Source organism: Toxorhynchites rutilus, chromosome 3, assembly GCF_029784135.1.
Source record: "Toxorhynchites rutilus septentrionalis strain SRP chromosome 3, ASM2978413v1, whole genome shotgun sequence".
Taxonomy (NCBI): domain Eukaryota; kingdom Metazoa; phylum Arthropoda; class Insecta; order Diptera; family Culicidae; genus Toxorhynchites; species Toxorhynchites rutilus.
The window spans coordinates 135,048,433-135,067,161 of record NC_073746.1 but is presented as its reverse complement, the minus strand read 5'-3'; the positions used below and the strand labels follow the sequence as shown (position 1 = coordinate 135,067,161).

The 18,729-nt window shown below is 36.1% G+C and overlaps 1 protein-coding gene and 1 pseudogene across 11 annotated transcripts in view; both read right to left on the bottom strand.

Moving 5' to 3' along the window:
* The window catches only part of LOC129776872 (protein disks lost), a 654,166-nt gene that overhangs the window by 234,725 nt on the left and 400,712 nt on the right, over positions 1 to 18,729 (bottom strand). The window contains exon 1 of one of the 11 annotated variants that reach the window (XM_055782771.1): positions 6,916 to 7,171. The exons of 9 other annotated variants lie outside the window; for them this stretch is intronic. In XM_055782771.1, coding sequence (XP_055638746.1) covers positions 6,916 to 7,005 — 90 coding nt within the window. In that variant the 5' untranslated portion in view covers positions 7,006 to 7,171. Of the gene's footprint in view, positions 1 to 6,915; positions 7,172 to 18,729 lie in introns of those variants that run through there. One more of the 11 variants, XM_055782769.1, reaches the window with a different exon arrangement.
* LOC129780969 (U4 spliceosomal RNA) lies at positions 5,361 to 5,443 on the bottom strand (annotated as a pseudogene).

The window sequence follows — 18,729 nt, the reverse complement described above, 5'->3', positions numbered from 1 at the left end:
TCAAAAGAGTTGTTTGTTGTTTGTTACGATAGGCTGATTTACATGTCATCAATTGGTTACCTTGCCATTTCGACTAATAACCTTGAAAATTCGTGTTTGAATACTATTTACCAAATTCTGCTGAACGGATTTCTCGATATTTTTCCATTTTCCGAAATTGCGACCTTCAGTTCTTCAATCGTGGTGTACCGTTTTCCCTCAGTGTAGATTCTGCGTACAATGATCCCCCTTAAGATTTTCAACAGGATTTAAGTCTGGAGAGCGAGCCGGCCAGTCCAAAAAATTAGGTTTTTGGTCTTTAATCCATTGCTTAGTTTACTAGCTAGTATGAATAGGAGCATTGTATTGCTGGAATGTGAATTTTTTGTGACGAAATCCACGCACAAACGGTAGGAGAGAGGATTCCAGAACATGTGTGTAATTCTTGAATGATGTGAAAGCTATTTTGAGCTTTCCGGTTGCGCAGAATCCAGCCCAAACCATACACGGGCCTTCACCAAAATTCCTGGTTTGAAAAATACTGTTCCTTTTTCCGTAAATCACACCAGAACCCGTTGAAACAATCAGGATCATCCTAATTGAACTTGTTTTCGTCAGTGAAGATAACCTATATATTGAAGAACTCTTTGTTATGGTATATAGCAAAATACAAAAACAAAAACATTTTTTGTCACAACATACCATGTCTCACTGTCGGTTCATGTGAGCTTTGACAAAACTCAGACGTCTTCCGAGGTGAGATGGTGTATGTAGAGCAGTTTTAGCCTTTTAAGCCCTCTTTATGTGAGGATTTTTCACCAAAATTCGAGGAATTGGCACCCGAGCAGTTAAGTAGTTGAAATATTGCTTTATTTGCACATGCGATTGTGAGGTATTCGAACCTTCTTTTTCTTCTTCTTCTTGGATGGCATTAACGTTCCCAGTGGAACTTTTGCCTTCTCATCGTAAGTATTACTTGCGTCATTTTTAGTACTACTTAGTTGAGATTTCTATGCCGAACAACACGCCTTGAATGTATTCTGGAGCGGCAAGTTCTAGAGTACGCGTGACCACATTGCAAGTCGGAAGAAATTTGCTTGACGAAAAATTTCCCGGCCAGAACGGGAATCGAACCCAAACCCGGAACCCGGTATTTGAACCTGTTCTAGCTATTTCCCGCTTATCCCAGTCAGAAAGCTTCGATTCACGTGGAGCTCTCTTCTTCTTACCTTATCCTTGAGGATTCGCCAAATAATTGAGCACTACTTGATTGGATCGTCCAATCCGACGAGAAATTTCTCTGATACCAACATTTTCTGTGTGAAATCGATTTGTCTCTCTTTTCTCTCCATGAGGACTTTTCCCTTCGGCATTATCCAGAATTAATTGATCAAAATAACTAAAACAACGGCAAATGTAACTGGTCTTATAGAAACTTTACAGTTAAAAATATGAAAACATTCGTTTACGCTCAGCGCTTGCACACACACATATCAAAATCATGCAGTGTATGATAGTCACCAATACCTACACACTAGAATATGTGTTGAAGCATTGTTTGTTCACAATGACGTAAAGCAGAAGGATCATCACCTGGTTGGACAGAGTGTAGAAAAATTGGGGTTTTCGAAAACAAATTTTCGGTGCCAAATGTCTTCAAATTGCATGAAACGTCGAGATCTAGTGTCATCTCGAAAAAAAAATTTTGTCAAAAATCGACACTCTGGGACTTTTTTTTTGGAATACGAGACGAAACGTATGGGTTTAAGTGCCAATAAAAATAATTATCTCGATTTTTCATTCGGAACTTGCTGCGAAATGTTTTTGCACGATAAAATACTCTCTGAAAAATATTGGCTCATACGGACTTCATTTGCTATTGTCGCAGATCTCAAAATTTTAGTTTTCTGAAAATCGAAAAATCACCCAAGGCAGGAGTAAAGAAAATGGGGTTTTCAAAAAAAAGTTTTTTGATACAAAATGTCTTAGAATTGCATGAAACGTCGAGATATACTGCTATAACGAAAAAAAATGTTCGTCAAAAATCGACTTTTCAGACAAAAAGATTAAGTGCCGAAAAGTCAATTTCTGACAAAAATAATAATAATTTGGAGATAACAGTAAATTTCGACGTTTCAAGCAATTCTAAGACATTTGGCATCAACAAACTTTTTTGAAAACCCCGATTTCCTTTACTACTCCCTTGGGTGATTTTTCGGTTTTCGAAAAACTCAAATTTTGACCGCTGTGCGACGCTAGTAAATGAAGTCCGATTGAGCTGATATTTTGCATAGGGTTGTTTTTCGTGGGAATCAACATTTTTAATCAAGTTCGCTTTGAAAATTCGAGGGTCACTTTTTTCCCATACATCCAGTGGCACCCTAGCCTACATAGTTCAATTTAATGGAAACTGGAAGCATTCTCATTTGTTCTGTCGATTTGTGTGCATTCCCGAACAGAGCTGTCAATAACGAGCAACTGATTCATTCGTTTCTGCCCGTTTTCAATATATTTGGTTTAAATAAGCCATCCCCGTTTTGAAGCCATACCACTTCTCGTTTGGTCAACATAGAATAAAATGAAAACACAGATGCGAGTGAGCTAGCATAACACAACGAGCGGATATCATTCATGCCTAATGCTGATTCTCACACATACACACAGTTCAGAGAGGAAGCCCTGTGTATCGAAGTGTGCTGCGACAAAGAGGAGCAGCATATGAGAATTTTTTTTGTGCTAGTGCGGATTTGGGAGAGTATCCAAAATTTTGGAATATAGATATCCACTGCATTTATTTAGATGAACGTATATTTCATGAAAGTATGCTTTCAAATTTCAGCAGGGTAACCTTACTGTTGCATGTTGTGGGGTTCGATCACATCTCAAGTGGAATATAGGAGCCAAAGGGTTCATAGTTTGTAATCGATATCTGAGTGGGAAGGAGGAAGTCTGATGCGAGTTGAACCAAATAAACGAGAAGTGCTGATAGCTTTCGACTCTACTCGACTCTTTCGAGTTTACTGAAGTAATACAAAATTCAATAGCTTAAAAGATATTACAAAAATTTCGATGCATTCTAAAATAATATCCTAAGTGATAAACAAGTGGATTGAATAATATAATTTCGTAGTTCTACGTCGAAAACTGCGGTCGTGTCTTAGATACAACCCATTACAATTTTTTCTTTACAGCCATTCCATGCAAAACCGATATAGTGATTCTCATGTATTCGTGAAAAGTAGTAATTAATTTTTCTTATTAGGATGACCATTTTCATTTTTGGGTGGTTCGTAAAACCAACTTTTTCACCTTTTTCTCGACTTTAAAAAAAAATCATAATTTCGGAATTACTAGACCGATTCAGATGATCGACAAATCCAATTTAAATAAAGCCAATTACAAGTATTTTTTGGAAAAAGATTAATTTTTCTGAAAATTTCGAGTTTGTTTTCGTAATTATTGATTGTAATCGATTTTTTATAGTTTACGCGGTCTCGGGACCAAGGGCGCTATATTTTTTAAAATATTATTTTTTCTTTAAAGCTGAGGATTTTTACATAACATATCTAACAATCAGAAAGGTGTTATTTTCGTTAATCGAAAAGTCCATTTTCTTCTTTTTTCCACCACAAAAAGTAGTAACTTTTGAACTACTGAACCCATTTAGATGAACGATATATAAAATTGAAGCCAAGAAACTAGACTTCCTTGAAAAATACATGGCACCTGCGAAAAAAATTGAATTTTGTTCTCGTAATTATTGATTGTGTGTGGTTTTTGTAGTTTACAAGATTTAACGACCAAGGATGCTATATTTTTATATGTTTTTCTTGAAAGCTAAAGTAAAAAAATAACCATGACATATCAAAAAATCAGGGAGGTATTATTTTTAATTTTTGAGTCATGATTTTTCAAATTTTACATGTTTTCAGTCTTCTTGCAATATTTTTGTGCGAATAGTCAATCTATACGACTAGAATAAAATTTTTTCGCAAATATGGTACATTTTCAAAAGAATAACTAATTGGCTATAATTTGACATATTGAACATCTGAATCGGTCCAATCATCGATTAAATTTAAAAAATCTTAACTTAAAAACTAAAAAAAAACATCTCTCCGATTTTTGGATATGTTTTGTAGAAAAACCTCAGCTTTCAAGAACAAACATAAAAAATGGAAAAAAACATAAAAATACAAATACAATCAACAATCACGAAAACAAAATCCATTTTTTTTTTCAAAAATATGATGCTTTTTTCAAAGAAGACTAGCTCATTTGATTTAATTTGATATACCGATCAGAAAGTTAAAAAATTATGAATTTTTGAAAGAAGTAATTTTTGGAAAAAGAGGAAAAAATTGATTTTTCGGACCACCCTAAAATGAAAATGATCACCCTAATAAAATAAATATGAAAATACGGGTAAAATGTTAAGCGATAAAGAGCAAAATTACTACTTTTCACGAAAATCTGTGAACCACTATATCGGCTTGGTATGGAATAGCTGTGTATTTATTGCTCAAAAACTATAATACCTACAAAATTATAGTCAAAGGATGAAATGTAGGAAATTATAGTTGCACAAAAAAACAGAACAAAATTTTTGAAGAAAAATTACGCTGAAAAAAATTATTTCAAAATTGAAACTCGTTTTTCTCGAAAACGTATTTTTTTAACTCTCAAAAAAATTATGTAAATAGAATCATGTCAGAGAAGATGAATAAAAATAATATTTTTGTGTGTCTTTTCCACTCTTCCACCATCATAGAAACAAACGAATGTTTATCATTTTCGCGATAATATGACATTGTTAAATTTTCAAGGCTCACAATTTCAGTGTATGTGATTTGAGAAAATAGTTTACAATCAAGCAACATTTCATTGAAAGATCTGCTATTCCTGAGGACTAAGAATACGACTGTTCCCTGGACCTTTTTGCCCCCTAAATGATGGAAATAAGTCACAATATAATTGTCATCTATTAAAATGTAATCAGTTACAGGATTTCATGAGCAAATTGGCCCTTGAAATGAAGCTGTGCGTTATTTAAACATTGTTTTGTTTCTCCCATATAGATTCCAAATTGAATGCAAATAATGACGACACCATATTTTGTTTACTAATCCAAATATACTCTACCTACTGCTCCACCTCATATGTATTCATTGGATCAGTCCTCCGACAAACAGGGATGCCAGGTTTGAAAACATGTCTTCATTTTGAAGACATTTGACTTACTGTCAAAACATTTGATTTTGTGAAGATATTATGAAATATGTGAAGACATTTCAGTATGATAGTATCAGTGTCATTCGAACACTTTTTTATCAGTGTCACTTGTTTACTTTTGTTCTTCGTAATCAACAGAGACTTTTACTTCGGGTTTTTTTTAGTGCTCAGCTAGCAATAATCACACCTCGGATAAACCACAATGGTTATGATATCGGCACTGCGCAAAGCTAGTATCGTGGTCATTCACTCGCTTTTTACAAGCAGAAAATCCACAAGTGTATAGAATGAATTCAACAACGAGGGATATCTCATGTCTCTAGAAGATATTAATTCATTTGCACTAGAGAATTTGCATGATTCTGACATTGTATTTTTATTAATTTGGACTTATATTATACAATAGATTAACCTAGATCTTTCGAACAACCACTTCACAAAACGAAGGTATTCCGGTTACACACCGTTTCAATAATAATTTTAATGGATATGGTTCGAGCTACAACCAAAACTTCAAAGCTGAAATAAACAAATTGAGTTATCACATTTCCGTTTTTGTGGAAAACCCGGAGCGATATTCACTCAATCAACAGTATATCAGACTAATTATCTCTCTAAACTCATGAAATTTAGTGAAATATATTCTTAATTATAAATATATTCTTTGTTCACATTTATTGAAATATACTTCAAAACCACAAGGCAAGTTTAGTGAAATGCGCTATATAACAATGCCAATCATTATAAACATTGAATAAGCGATGAAACTTTATCCAAATGTAAGCTATGAATTTTAGTTTTTTCGATATGACTGTAAAGACAATTAAAGACATTTTTACGTACCATTTGAAGACATTTGAAAAAATCACCTGGCATCCCTGCCGACAAATCCCATTCTACCGTCAAAACCAAGACGGGTCTATGGTACTAGGTGAGGCCGTTTCGTCATTAAGTTGGTTAGGGGAGCGGTAAATGAAAACAGTACGGAAGAAAGCAGAAGGGGAATTATTTCCTTTGAAGCGTGAAAGAGACAGACTGATCACGAGCGAGCTTGGGCACAAGCGTATTGTGTTTTGTTTACAAACAAAACACAGTAGACTCCCAAGGTGGCTGAAGAGTGGTTTTAGCCAAGACGGGTCTATGGTACTAGGTGAGGCCGTTTCGTCACTAAGTTGGTTAGGGGAGCGGTATATGAAAACAGTACGGAAGAAAGCAGAAGGGGATTTTTTTCCTTGAAGTGTGAAAGAGACAGACTGATCACGAGCGAGCTTGGGCACAAGCGTATTGTGTTTTGTTTACAAACAAAACACAGTAGACATCCAAGATGGCTGAATAGTGGTTTTAGCAAGTTGGCCCACCTTAGGATAGACTTCTATGCGCCTTGGTTTTAGCAAGTTGGCCCACCTTAGGATATACATCTACGCGCCTTGGTCAAAACAAGAAACACACACACGCAGACATAAGGGGTGCGCAAACCATCAGAAAAATCGACACATTTATTGTACAATTGGAATATTATTCCATGCGGGGTTTTTTGAAAGAACTTTTAGCACATCCCTCGTCAGGATGAATGCCCTCGTGTTCGTAAACAAAACAAGGTTACCAATAGCAACAGTGTACTTTTATAATCTCAACTCCTAGCAATTTGAATCATTTTATAGCTAACATGAAAATCTTTCGTAAACATATTATCAACATGCGTACCTCGAAAAGGTGTAAGAACCACGTCATGAATTCCCGCTCTCCGGAATCAAACTCTCCTGTTAAAATTTGTCCCACGATTCTAGCGGCCATCCTTCACAACAATCTTCTTTCACACACAATCAAATCACAGCTGATCGGAACAATTTAACACTGAACTTTGAGCCCGCCACAAATTCACTTCGTAAACAGAACAATAATAACAAAACACGATTTGTTTACCCTAGAGTCCCAAGGCTGAACTAAAACTAATGAAATGGAAGGATTGTCAAGTTCACGAGCACATACCGACGATGATTTACCTGATAGAAAATTCCTACCCCGTGGTGAGTAGAGATGGCTTGTCTTTATGCTCGTCGTTTCGATTTCCAATAAGATTTGACCTTCCCCCTAAATCTTTTGTACATAGGGGACTTGCGGGTTAACACGTTCGTCGCCCAATGCGCTGTTTTTGAGTTTCTCGCGAGGTCCAAATTGCGGATGATTTATTAAATGAAGAACAAACATAGTTTGTAGACAAATTTTACATGATCTAGTGAAAATTATTTCTATTTGAAGACGAATTGACAACAATAGCAAATGCCAAAGTCATATTATACGGGTTTCGCAAAAAACTCCAGTACAAACTTTCTGTACTATAAAATGATAAAAAGTATAGTATAAACATTATATTAATATGATAATGTTTTTATTATTTTTCTACATATCCTATAATTACATTTAGGTGCCTATGCAGTCAAATTCCTTTTGAAAATCCTAATCAATTTGAACGAGAGCAGTGTCACCGATATCTGGTTGACGGGGCGACGAAAGGGTTAAATGAACAGGTTTCATAAAATGAACCAGTGCTTAAATTTCGATAATTTTATTAGAATCCAATTAATACTTCTTGACCACCCTATTCTTAGAACATATGAAGCTATTCGAGACACCCTGTTTTGCATGAAACTGTCAAATGTTGAAAATAATGTACAAAAACAGGAATTCGGCCATTCTATGTCAGATCGATGTAGTGGTTCTCAGATTTTCATGAAAAGTAATAGTTTTGTTTCATTATCGCAAAATATTAGACCAGTATTTTTTATTTTGTCATTCGGGTGCCCTTCTCATTTCAAGGTGGTCGGAAATTTTTTTTTTCTCGTTTTTCTCTTTTGTTATTCCGTTATTTCGAGAGAATCGTGTAAGAAAATCGCGTAAAATGAAATCACCGAAAGAATCGCTTAACAGAAGAATCCAATGTACATAGATTTTGCGTTTTTTAATATAAAAAATATGTTTCATTCATCCCCGTGTAATCATAAAACATCTTTCTCACATAAAAAAATTACATGAATCCGAAATCTTTCAGGAGGTGATAAAGGATCATATTTAATAAAAAAAATCCTTCTGCATATATGGTCGAATGTCAACAATGTACTTTCATTGTTATTAACCTTTCGAGCTCTGTTTGCCTTAAATTAGCTCTACTCTATAAAGTACGCCACTTAGGATGATTCTGTTACATATTAGGTGTATCGGTGAGTTTCTTCTGTTTTTCAACAGATGACGTAACTTGATTATTATTCCAGTGAATCAAAGGGCCCCCAAACCAAATCACTAGCTGTATGGCAAATATTGTATAGGATATTAAATAAGAAATTTTGACGGTTTATTTGAACCCCTATGTGGTTCGATATAGGATTTATAGTGAAGAACGTACCTTTTCGTTTATTTAACGCCATCCTCAATAGCTTCGAGATAAAAATGTGAAAAAAATACTGAATGTGCATTTTACTACGATGTATCAAGAAAAATTATTTAAAAAAAAATTTAATTAAAAATTTTAGTACTAAAAAAAATTGAAATTTTTGATTTTTTTTTTGAGATTTAGAGATTCAGTACTACTCTAATTCATATTTAAATGTGTTTCTACGGCTTTTTTAGACATGTGTTATTTTTTTCAGATTTTGTTCAGTGCGCGGTTCAAAAAATATATTTTTATATTTCCAAAGAGTCTGGCTGGGAAAGGGAATGAAATGTCTCCCAAACCAAATCACCAGCTGTATGGAAAATATTGTAAAGGTTACCAAAAAAAAATATTTTGGCAGTAGCACCATATATTTCATTCCTTATATGGTACACCATAGGATCTATGGTGAAAAATGCACCTTTTCGTTTTTTTTTCACGCCATTCTCAATAGCTTTGAGACAAAAATTCGAAAAAAATACTAAAGTACATCCTACTTAGGTGTATCGATCAATATTTTGAAACAATTTTTTCATCAGAAAATCAAACACTAAAAAAAATTTTGAATTAATTTTTGTTTTTATTTTAAATGAAATTTAAATTTTTTTTATTTCGAGATTCAGTACTACTCTAGTTTGTATTCAAATTTCTTCTTATGTCTATTTTAGGTATATGTGATTTTTTTCAGAATTTTTAGAGTGTTTCTCGCGGTAAAAAAAATATATATAATTTCAGGCATTTCGAAATTTTGAAAAAAAAATACTCTGAGACCAATTTTTATTTAAATGCGATCGTATGTGTTGTTTTTTTCAACATGTAGCGTATTTTTTTTTTTGAATTTTTAAGAGGATTGCGCGACAACAAAAAATGTTTTTTTGCCTTTGGGCATTTTTAATTTATTTTGAATTTAGAGACCCATTACTGCTCTAATGTTTTTAAAATTTTGTTTTTCATATGTCTAAATTTTGTCGGTATATTTAGAGCACTGCGCTGTACAATTGTTTTTCTCGTATCTTAAAATATATGAGATTATCTTTACATTTGATTTAGATGGTTTACCAAATTCATAACAATCAGCAGTACGATAGAGTACTGTGAGAAAAAAATAAAGTCCGTGTGGAAAGATCATTCGGATTAATGAGAATAACACTTAAAAAAATCCGAATTGTTTTTATTTTTTTATTTTAATCTTACAATTGAAAACCACGAATACAATAAAATAATCGATGTCAAGGAAATAAAAAACATAGTTTGTGTCTCGCAATGCTCTTAAAAATTCAGGAAAAATAACGCCACACGTAGAAAAAAAGACACATACGAACGCATTTAAAAAAAATTAGAGCAGAAGTGGGTCTCAAAGTTAAATTTTTTTTCAATTTCGAAAATATATTTTCGAAAAGCCAGAAAATATATAAAATTATTTTGCACTGCGTATTTAATTTTTTCATTATTAGATTTTTTAATAAAAAAAAATTTAAGATATTTATCGATACACCTTAGTAAGATGTACTTTCAGTATTTTTCCATATTCTTGTCTCAACAATAGCTTTGAGACAAAAATATGAAAAAATACTGAAAGTACATGAATGGCGTGAAAAAAACGAAAAGGTGCATTTTTCACCATTGATCCTATGGTGTACCATATAAGGACTCAAATATATGGTACTACTACCAAAATGTTCTATTTAGTACCCTATACAATATTTTCCATAAAGTTGGTGATTTGGTTTGGGGGATTTTTTACTCCCTTACCCAGCCAGACTCTTTGGAAATATAAAAAAAAAATTTTTTTGAACCGCGCAACACTGACAAAAAATCTGAAAAAATCACACATATCTAGAAAAGCCGTAGGAACACATTTAAATATGGATTAGAGTAGTACTAAATCTCTAAGTCAAAAAAAAAAAAAATTGCAAAATTTCAATAATTTTTTTAGTACTAAAATTTTTGATGATTATTTTTTTTGATAATTTTTATTGATACATCGTAGTAGTGCACATTCAGTATTTTTTTTCAAATTTTTTTCTCGAAGCTTTTGAGGGTGGCGTGAAATAAATGAAAAAGTACGTTCTTCACTATAGATCCTATGTTAAACCACATAGGGGTTCAAATAAACCGACAAAATTTCTTATTTAATATCCTATACAATATTTGCCATACAGCTGGTGATTTGGTTTGGGGGCACTTTTTACTCCCTCACCCGGCCAGGCCCGTTCCAGACATTCGTTGGAAAGCTACTTTCATTGCGCGTCTTTTTGAGTATATGTCAAAAAGTTGAAGCGTAAACAACATAGTTTTTTGCCACTTCGAATATGTCGAATTTCGTACCAACGAGAGTGTTTCTTCATTACTTCAATATGAAGAAAAAAGCTACGGAAAATCATGGCATTTTGGTGGATGGTAATGATAGCCATTCTCCAACTGAGCGAACGTTTCAGACGTGGTTTGCACGGTTTAAAATTGGTAATTTTGATTAGGAAGACGAAGAACGTTCCGGACCACCAAAAAAGTTTGCAGATGAAGAATTGGAGGTTTTACTCGATCAAGATCCGCCACAAACGCAACAAGAACTTGTAGATACACTTGGAGTAACTCAGGAAACCATTTTTGATCGTTTAAAAGCAATGTGAATGATCCGAAACATAGGACATTGAGTGCCGTATGCATTGAAGTCACGAGACGTCGAACGCCGTTTTTGCACTGCTCCAACGGTATAAAAGAAAGAGTTTTTTGCATCGAATCGTTACTGGCGATGAAGAGTGGATCCATTACGACAATCCTAAACGTCGGGCAACGTATGGATACGCCGGCCATGCATCAACATCGACGGCCACGCGGAATATACACAGCCAGAAGGTTATGCTGCCTATTTGGTGCCAACAGCTGGGTGTGATGTACTATAAGCTGCTAAAACCGAATGAAACCATTACGGTGGACCTCTACCGACGACAATTGATGCGTTTGAGCACAATACGAGCAAAGACACGATAAAATAATTTTGCAGCACGACAATGCTCGGCCGCATGTCGCAAAACCGGTCAAAACATTCTTGGAAACGCTGAAATGGGAGGTCCTATTCCACCCACCGTATTCTCCAGACATTGCTCCGTCCGATTACTACCTTTTTCGATCGATGGAACATGGCCTGGTTGATTAGCACTTCTCCAATTTGGATGAAGTCAAAAATTTGATCGATTCGTGGTTAGCCGACAAACTGGCCGATTGTTTTCGCAAAGGGATTCGTGAATTGCAGAAAGATGGGAAAAAGTTGTGACTAGCGATGGGCAATACTTTGAATATTAAATTTGTGACCATTTTTACAGAATAAAGCATTACTTTTTGTAAAAAAACGAAGAAATTTACCGGTACTCCTATTACATTTGAAAGATGAGAAAATAATACAGGATACCGTTTTAAAACATAAAAATTAGTGGATTTGAGTAACATTTTAGAATGAAATCACTTAAAAGTTAGTGGTTTTTAACATATTAAGGGCCGCTCACGAGTTTTCTCGTGTTTCGCGTTCCGTCTGTTACGGATGGATCACAATATAACCCGTGTTTTCTACACTTAATGGTTAAATCCTTGGTCTGTCAAGAATCTAACAAGGCCTTCGTCTCATCCATATCGAAGGAAACGATCTCATCCGAAAAAAAACCGAACAAATGAAGCGTACAAGTTTGCCCCAAAACGTGCGGTGTCAGGCGTATGTCTTACAGATTTCTTTGTGGTCCTTAACCGTTTGAGTATGGGAGAGCGCGATAGCGCTCTTCTTGTAATGTGCCAAAAGTACGGTTCTATATTAACATTTTTGGCTTGGCACCTTTCAACGTAGGATTTCGTCTTCCGGAAACATATTGGAGGTACAAATTGAATAAATATAGATTTTATCGCTCATGGCTAGAGATGGGCAAAACGGTTCATTTCAGCGTTCGCTTAGCAAGCGATCGATCGTGAGTTCAAAACTCAGGGCCCCCATTGACCATCTTTGTGTTGTTACAGAATAACTACGTCCACGCAACAATCATCAGCGATGGAGATCGATCCACGGTCGAAATAAGATCGATTCATCCATACAACTGCTCTGCTCTGCAAGAAACATGGGGCTGCTTTTCTATAAATAACTCAACAATGGATCAACAACTGTCTCCGCTGTCCAGTCTAACTGGATAATGGAAGAACAGATAGAAAACTCTTACGCCTATATGGTATGCAATGGTATAGAAGGGAATACTCTAACGCCGAAAAATGGCAACTGTGTAATGTGCCAATTATAGATATGATAAATATGTGACATGTACACGATTAAAATTCGGCTCTGTTACAGCTAAAATGCTAATGAGCCTAAAATAAACAAAAAGGGATAAAAAAATGATCTTTTTTATTTTTTTTATTTATAAACATTATCTTTTCAATGTTATCTGATGAAAGTCTACTACATCTTTCACTGCAAACTTGTCTTGCTTTCGGAAAAACTCGCTCACATGGTACTGAGGTCGCAGGAATACATAATATTTTCCGAAAAAAGATAGAGCCGCGGAGAGATAGATTTCCTTTCATTCCATCAAAACGAAAGGTCGCTTAGTCTCAGCAAATGTGGTTCCTCTAAATGTTTATCTACAATAGATGTTGCAGCAGCTTTTGGATCATGTGAGGATCGAAGATTGCCAACCAATGCATCAAACTCCTCCCATACAGATGACAGCGCTTCATTACCAACGATTTGTGGTAGTTTCGTAGATGTGTATTCTATGGATGTAATTTTAGCATCCTTATCAACGACTGATGTGCATAGTTGTACTTTCTGTACAAGCTTGCTGCTTGAAGCGATGATCTAGCAGTATTTATTAGGTTACTAATTCGTCTGACTCAAGAATTGAAGATCGCTTTACCAGCTCCAAAATCAATTCATACAGAGCTTTTTTATAATCACTAGAACTGATTTCACTTGATCCATATAATGTTGATCATGTCGAATTTCAGTCTGGAGAATATAGCAGTTTTCGATAACTACACAGTTTTCTCCCCGTTTTATATCCCAAGTGTTTTCAAAATATTTCGAATGAAATAGGTTTATGATTAACTATATTATATTAGTCAAATCATTTCATTCGATACCCTTATGCGGGTTGGATTTATCATAAATAACTGTGATTTACTAGTCAAGCCCGTTCATCTGATACCCATATGATGGGGTTTTCAAAAGAAATGTAGTCTGGCATTTTGTAACGGTCGCCATTTTGGATTTGTATTTTTCATGAATAAATGTGTTCTACTAGTCAAGCCCTTTCATTTGATACCCATATTGATGAGGTTTAGGCAAAATATGTTGTCTGTCATTTTATAACGGCCGCCATCTTGGATTTCCATTTTACATATATAACTGTGTCCTACTAGTCAAATACTTTCATTAGATACCCATATTGAAGGGTTTTGAAAAAAATACATATTTCGCCATTTTGGAGTGGCGGCCAGTTTGGATTTACATTTTTCATAAATAACTGTGATCTATTAGTCAAGCCCTTTCATTTAATACCCATATTGATGGGGTTTTGACGAAATTAGTTGTCTGCCATTTTGTAACGTCCGCCATCTTGGATTTCCATTCTACATAAAAAACTGTATCCTACTAGTCAAGTCCTTTTATTAGATACCCATATTTATGGGGTTTCGAGAAAATATGTTATCCACTAAAATTTACAAACATACAAACATTTAAATGAAACCACTTAAAAAGCAACATGGGAAACATATATTTCTTCCGTACTGCCGCAAGCCACGGTTCGTCAGAACGAGCGTACGATTCACGGTTCTTTATCGATATGCCGGCTCTTAAAAGAAACACGGTTCTTTTATGAACCGCAGTTCTTTTTTGAACAGTGGTTCTCAAACGAACGGCTCTTAAATGAACCGCGGTTTAAAATGATCCACGGCTCATAAAAGAACCGTGGGTCTTTTTTGAGCCGTGGTTCATTCAAGAGCCGTACATATAAAAGCCGTTCATTTGAGAGCCGCGGCTCATTTTTAAAGAACCGTGGATCGTACGCTCGTTCTGACGTACCGGCTCAAATGAGCGGCTCGTGAGCGCTCGCCCATCTCTACTCATGGCTCATCCATTTTTGATGGATTTAATAGATTTTTGAAAAATGCTCTTAAAGATACCAGGGCGAAATTTGAGACGACGTGTAACGGGTGTTAAATAAAAAATGAGAATTTTTTCAATCATATATAAAAAAAATTTTTTTTTTCATCGATTTCAGTATTTTTTATTAATAACATAATGTATTTTCTTCAAAAAAATGTCAGTGAATGTTTGAGTAAGGGCCGTGGTCTGCTGTTCGACGCAACTTTGTCGCGATGCTCTCACAAGTACGTTGTACGGCACTTACGTCCATTTTCCAGATACAATTCCGGATTCTTGTAGTCAGTTGCTTCGTGTCCTTGGCCCTCCAATTGTTTGTATACACTAGGGCACTGAGTGAGCCAAAGAAATCCTCTATTGGGCGGCACTGGGGCAAGTTTGTTGGGTTACGATCCTTCGGCACGAACGGTATCTTTTTCTCCTCAAGATAACCAGCGTCTTCTTGGCGTAATGGGAAGACGCCTTGTCCGGCCAGAAGACGTACTTCCCATCCGCGTGATGCTCGTTCAGGAACGGCAGCAGGATTTTATCGAGGCACTCTTCTCGATAGATTTGTTGGTTGATTGCCAGGCCGCTCGGCTTAAACCAAGGCTTTGAAATGCCCCGGTCGGAAATGGCGATGTACAACATAACCTTTTTTTCAAACTTGTGCTTGAACTTGTATTTCACTTCAGGCGGTGTGGATGACTTGTCGCTGGAGTAGTAATTATCATTTCCTGGAATATGCGTTTAGGACAGCGGAAAATAGCTTTCGTCGTCCAGAACGAAAGACGTCCCGCGACATTTTTTGGTCATCCTCCGACACTGTGATTTAACCGTCTCAATCTGCTCCTCCGTGTACTCCAGCGACCTCGTCTTCTTCCTGCAGACGATTCCTTCCATCTTGAGGGTCCGATGGATCAATACATGGAAGCAGTCATATTTCCGACCGGCGTCACGCAGGCTGGTTGCGTCCTTGTTGTCAAACAGCTTCTTTAACGATGTCTTCCTCTGCTTCGTCATTATCGTCACCGGACGACCACTTCCGACCTTCCGCTCTACGTTCAGGGAACCCGATATACCGTACTGACAGGTACATTTTCTTCCTTAAAATGTGCCACCTTGAACTTTTTTCCTTGCTGGAAATGCGTTTCGTAGAACCGTACAATGCGTTCGCGGAGCACGTGCTGTTTCGACGCCATCTTTGCTTTGACTAAATTCAAACTAGCAAAACCAAACACGCCTACTGTTTCTAGGGAGCCCAAAGAGCAATTTTCTCTTTTTTCGCTCTTTATTTGAGTTACTGAAAGGTATTGAAAAAATTCTCATTTTTTACTTAACACCCGTTAGAATGTAATAATAATAATAAGGACAAAAAATTGAAAAGATCAATTCTGATTTGCTCAATTTGTAAAAGAGGACTTCACACGCTTTGTGCAGCAAACCATAATTGAGAATGAAATAGTGTAATTGTAATTTTCCCATTCATATGAATATGTTAATGCTGATAAATTTTATAAATGCCAATTTATATGTGTTTTTTTTACTTTGACGCAACTTTTGTGACCTAATCAGTTATCTACGTTAGTTAGTATTTTTTTTTAATATGCCCAAACTCATCCGGATTTTTGGCATATGCTCACAAAATTTGCCCCGTACTCAAACGGTTGATGTGTTAAGGTGTTATTCTTAATGTTATTCCAAAAATGCATGATAAATTTGTTTCTACTCACCAAATCAAATCTCTCTACAATTCATTAATTGTGACTCAGATAAGATAAGACCATCTTTTAAAATTTCGCTGCAATATAAATAATTCGGAACAATTCCCGGTAAGGCTTTAATTACGGCCATCCAAAAGCTCTACAGATACAAATTTTGTTACACCCCCTCACTATTCATTGCGTAAATTCTCTCCAGCATTGATTCTTATCAAAATAGTTGCTAAACGGCAAACAGACTGTTTCGTCAGGTACAACTCGCTACGCTTGACATTTATCGCATGAAGCAATGTTATAGATTAAAATCGAGCTGCAGCAAAAAAAACCTTTCAAAACAGTTCGCTCTTTCCGCAAAGGCCGATCCTTCATTAGTTCTCGTTCAACAGGCAGCAGCCGCTCGAAAATAAAGAACAGTTGCTCAAGACCAAATAACGGCCCGATTCCGCGCCTCTGAATTCTTCCCCCGTCTGCCACGCCTTGCCCGTCAATCATCGCTTTCGAGTTAAACCCGCGCCGGCGGAGACGAAACGAGGCACGGAAATGGATTGGCGTGCGATACGAGACACACAAATATATAAATCTAATTACCATTCAAGGACACCCAATGTACTCATTTTTTCCACCATTCCCTCGCACCAGATGCCGCTATCCGCGTGATAATAGTGGACACTTGCTGGAAGTGGTTACCAGTGGGTTATGTAGGCTCTGAGGCATACATTTTAAGATGCAATAAGTTCCATTTAATTCATAAAACACCGAAAGCGGTCTGTATTTGTTTCATATGCGAAACCTAGCGATTGCCTTCAATGCACCAGAAACCAGGCATTGCATGATCTCAGACCTTGTCCTAGCGGCGGAATGGGCGAGGATAGAAAAACTTGCCGCGGTAACAGCGTGTTTAGCGAACATTTGCAATCGCCTTGAAAATAAACGACGACTGGAAGAGGGATTTGTTTAGGGCATTGCAAAAAAAAATGCGTTCTACCGACGAAACAGGGTGACTCTGACAAAAACAGTGTCTCGCAATTCTTTGGATTTAAAAAAAATATTCAGATTTCGGTTTATTTGAACTTTTCAAAACAGGTATTCAACATAGTTTCACCCTTTCGGGCATCAGTTGGATATGGCAACCCTGTCTGATGATTCTGTTCTATCGCAAAAATCAACAGTTGAAATCACCTTTCGCTTCCGCAAGAGAATTTTTCTAACTTGTTTGTAAGGCACTGCTGGGATCTCAGCCATTGTACGGTAACGAACGTATCCCTGCTTTTTCTTTTATTCTATGCGGCGGCTTGCGTACACTTCCAACAAATAAAATAGAAAACAAATCTGAACCAAACGCTCCTTCTGGAATGAGTCACCACAATGAGTTGGCATCGTGACTGACAGTTGTGGCATTTGCCATCATTCTTTCTCAATATTTCCGCAGACTCCAACGCTGAGTTCATTACTAGTCTATTTGAATTCTGCCACTGTGTTCACTTTTTTTTTTGTTATTTCAAACGGTAGTTCTTGTCTGCTGACTCTATTCATAAATTACAAAATGTAAAATAGCGAAAAGACGACAAAAATTGTGCACTGTTGTGCTTTCTTTCTTTATAAGTGCTAACTTGCAAGATCCATGCACTTAGAAAAATCCTCGGTCGAAAACTACCAAATACATTTGGTAATGTAAAATTAGTAGAATGTACAAATTTTTTGTACATATTGTCAACAAACCCGCATCCCTACCAGAGATTAGTATATTTTACTCGATAACATTAGTAAGCTTGGATATTGTCATATCTGAAAACTGGTGAGAAAAGCGCGTATTAACCATTTTCATTGTTCCCATAAGGCAATACGGAGGTATAATAAGGATATAATTCTGATACGTGCATTTTCGGCGAGAAAATGTAGCCGATATTGGGCTTCCGAATCATGGTTCTGCTTGACATATGTGTTTATTAGTACGGTCGAAAATGACTATAGATTGGTAGTATTTACCAAAAAATTCGTTATATTTACTAATTATTTCTCTCAGTGTGGTAAGCCAATTTAAGGCAGATGTACATTTCTGCACTGTCAGTAGCGACGCCAATTACGAGCAGTGCAACTTTTATGTACTCGTGTAAATCATGAATATATTTATGTGATTGTCGCACTATGCGTTTCGAGAACTCGCGTTATTTTTATGCCACTGCGACTGTTCTGAAGTATAATTAAACCGAAGAACTGTGGTTTAACCCATTGCGGTCGCATGTCTGCTC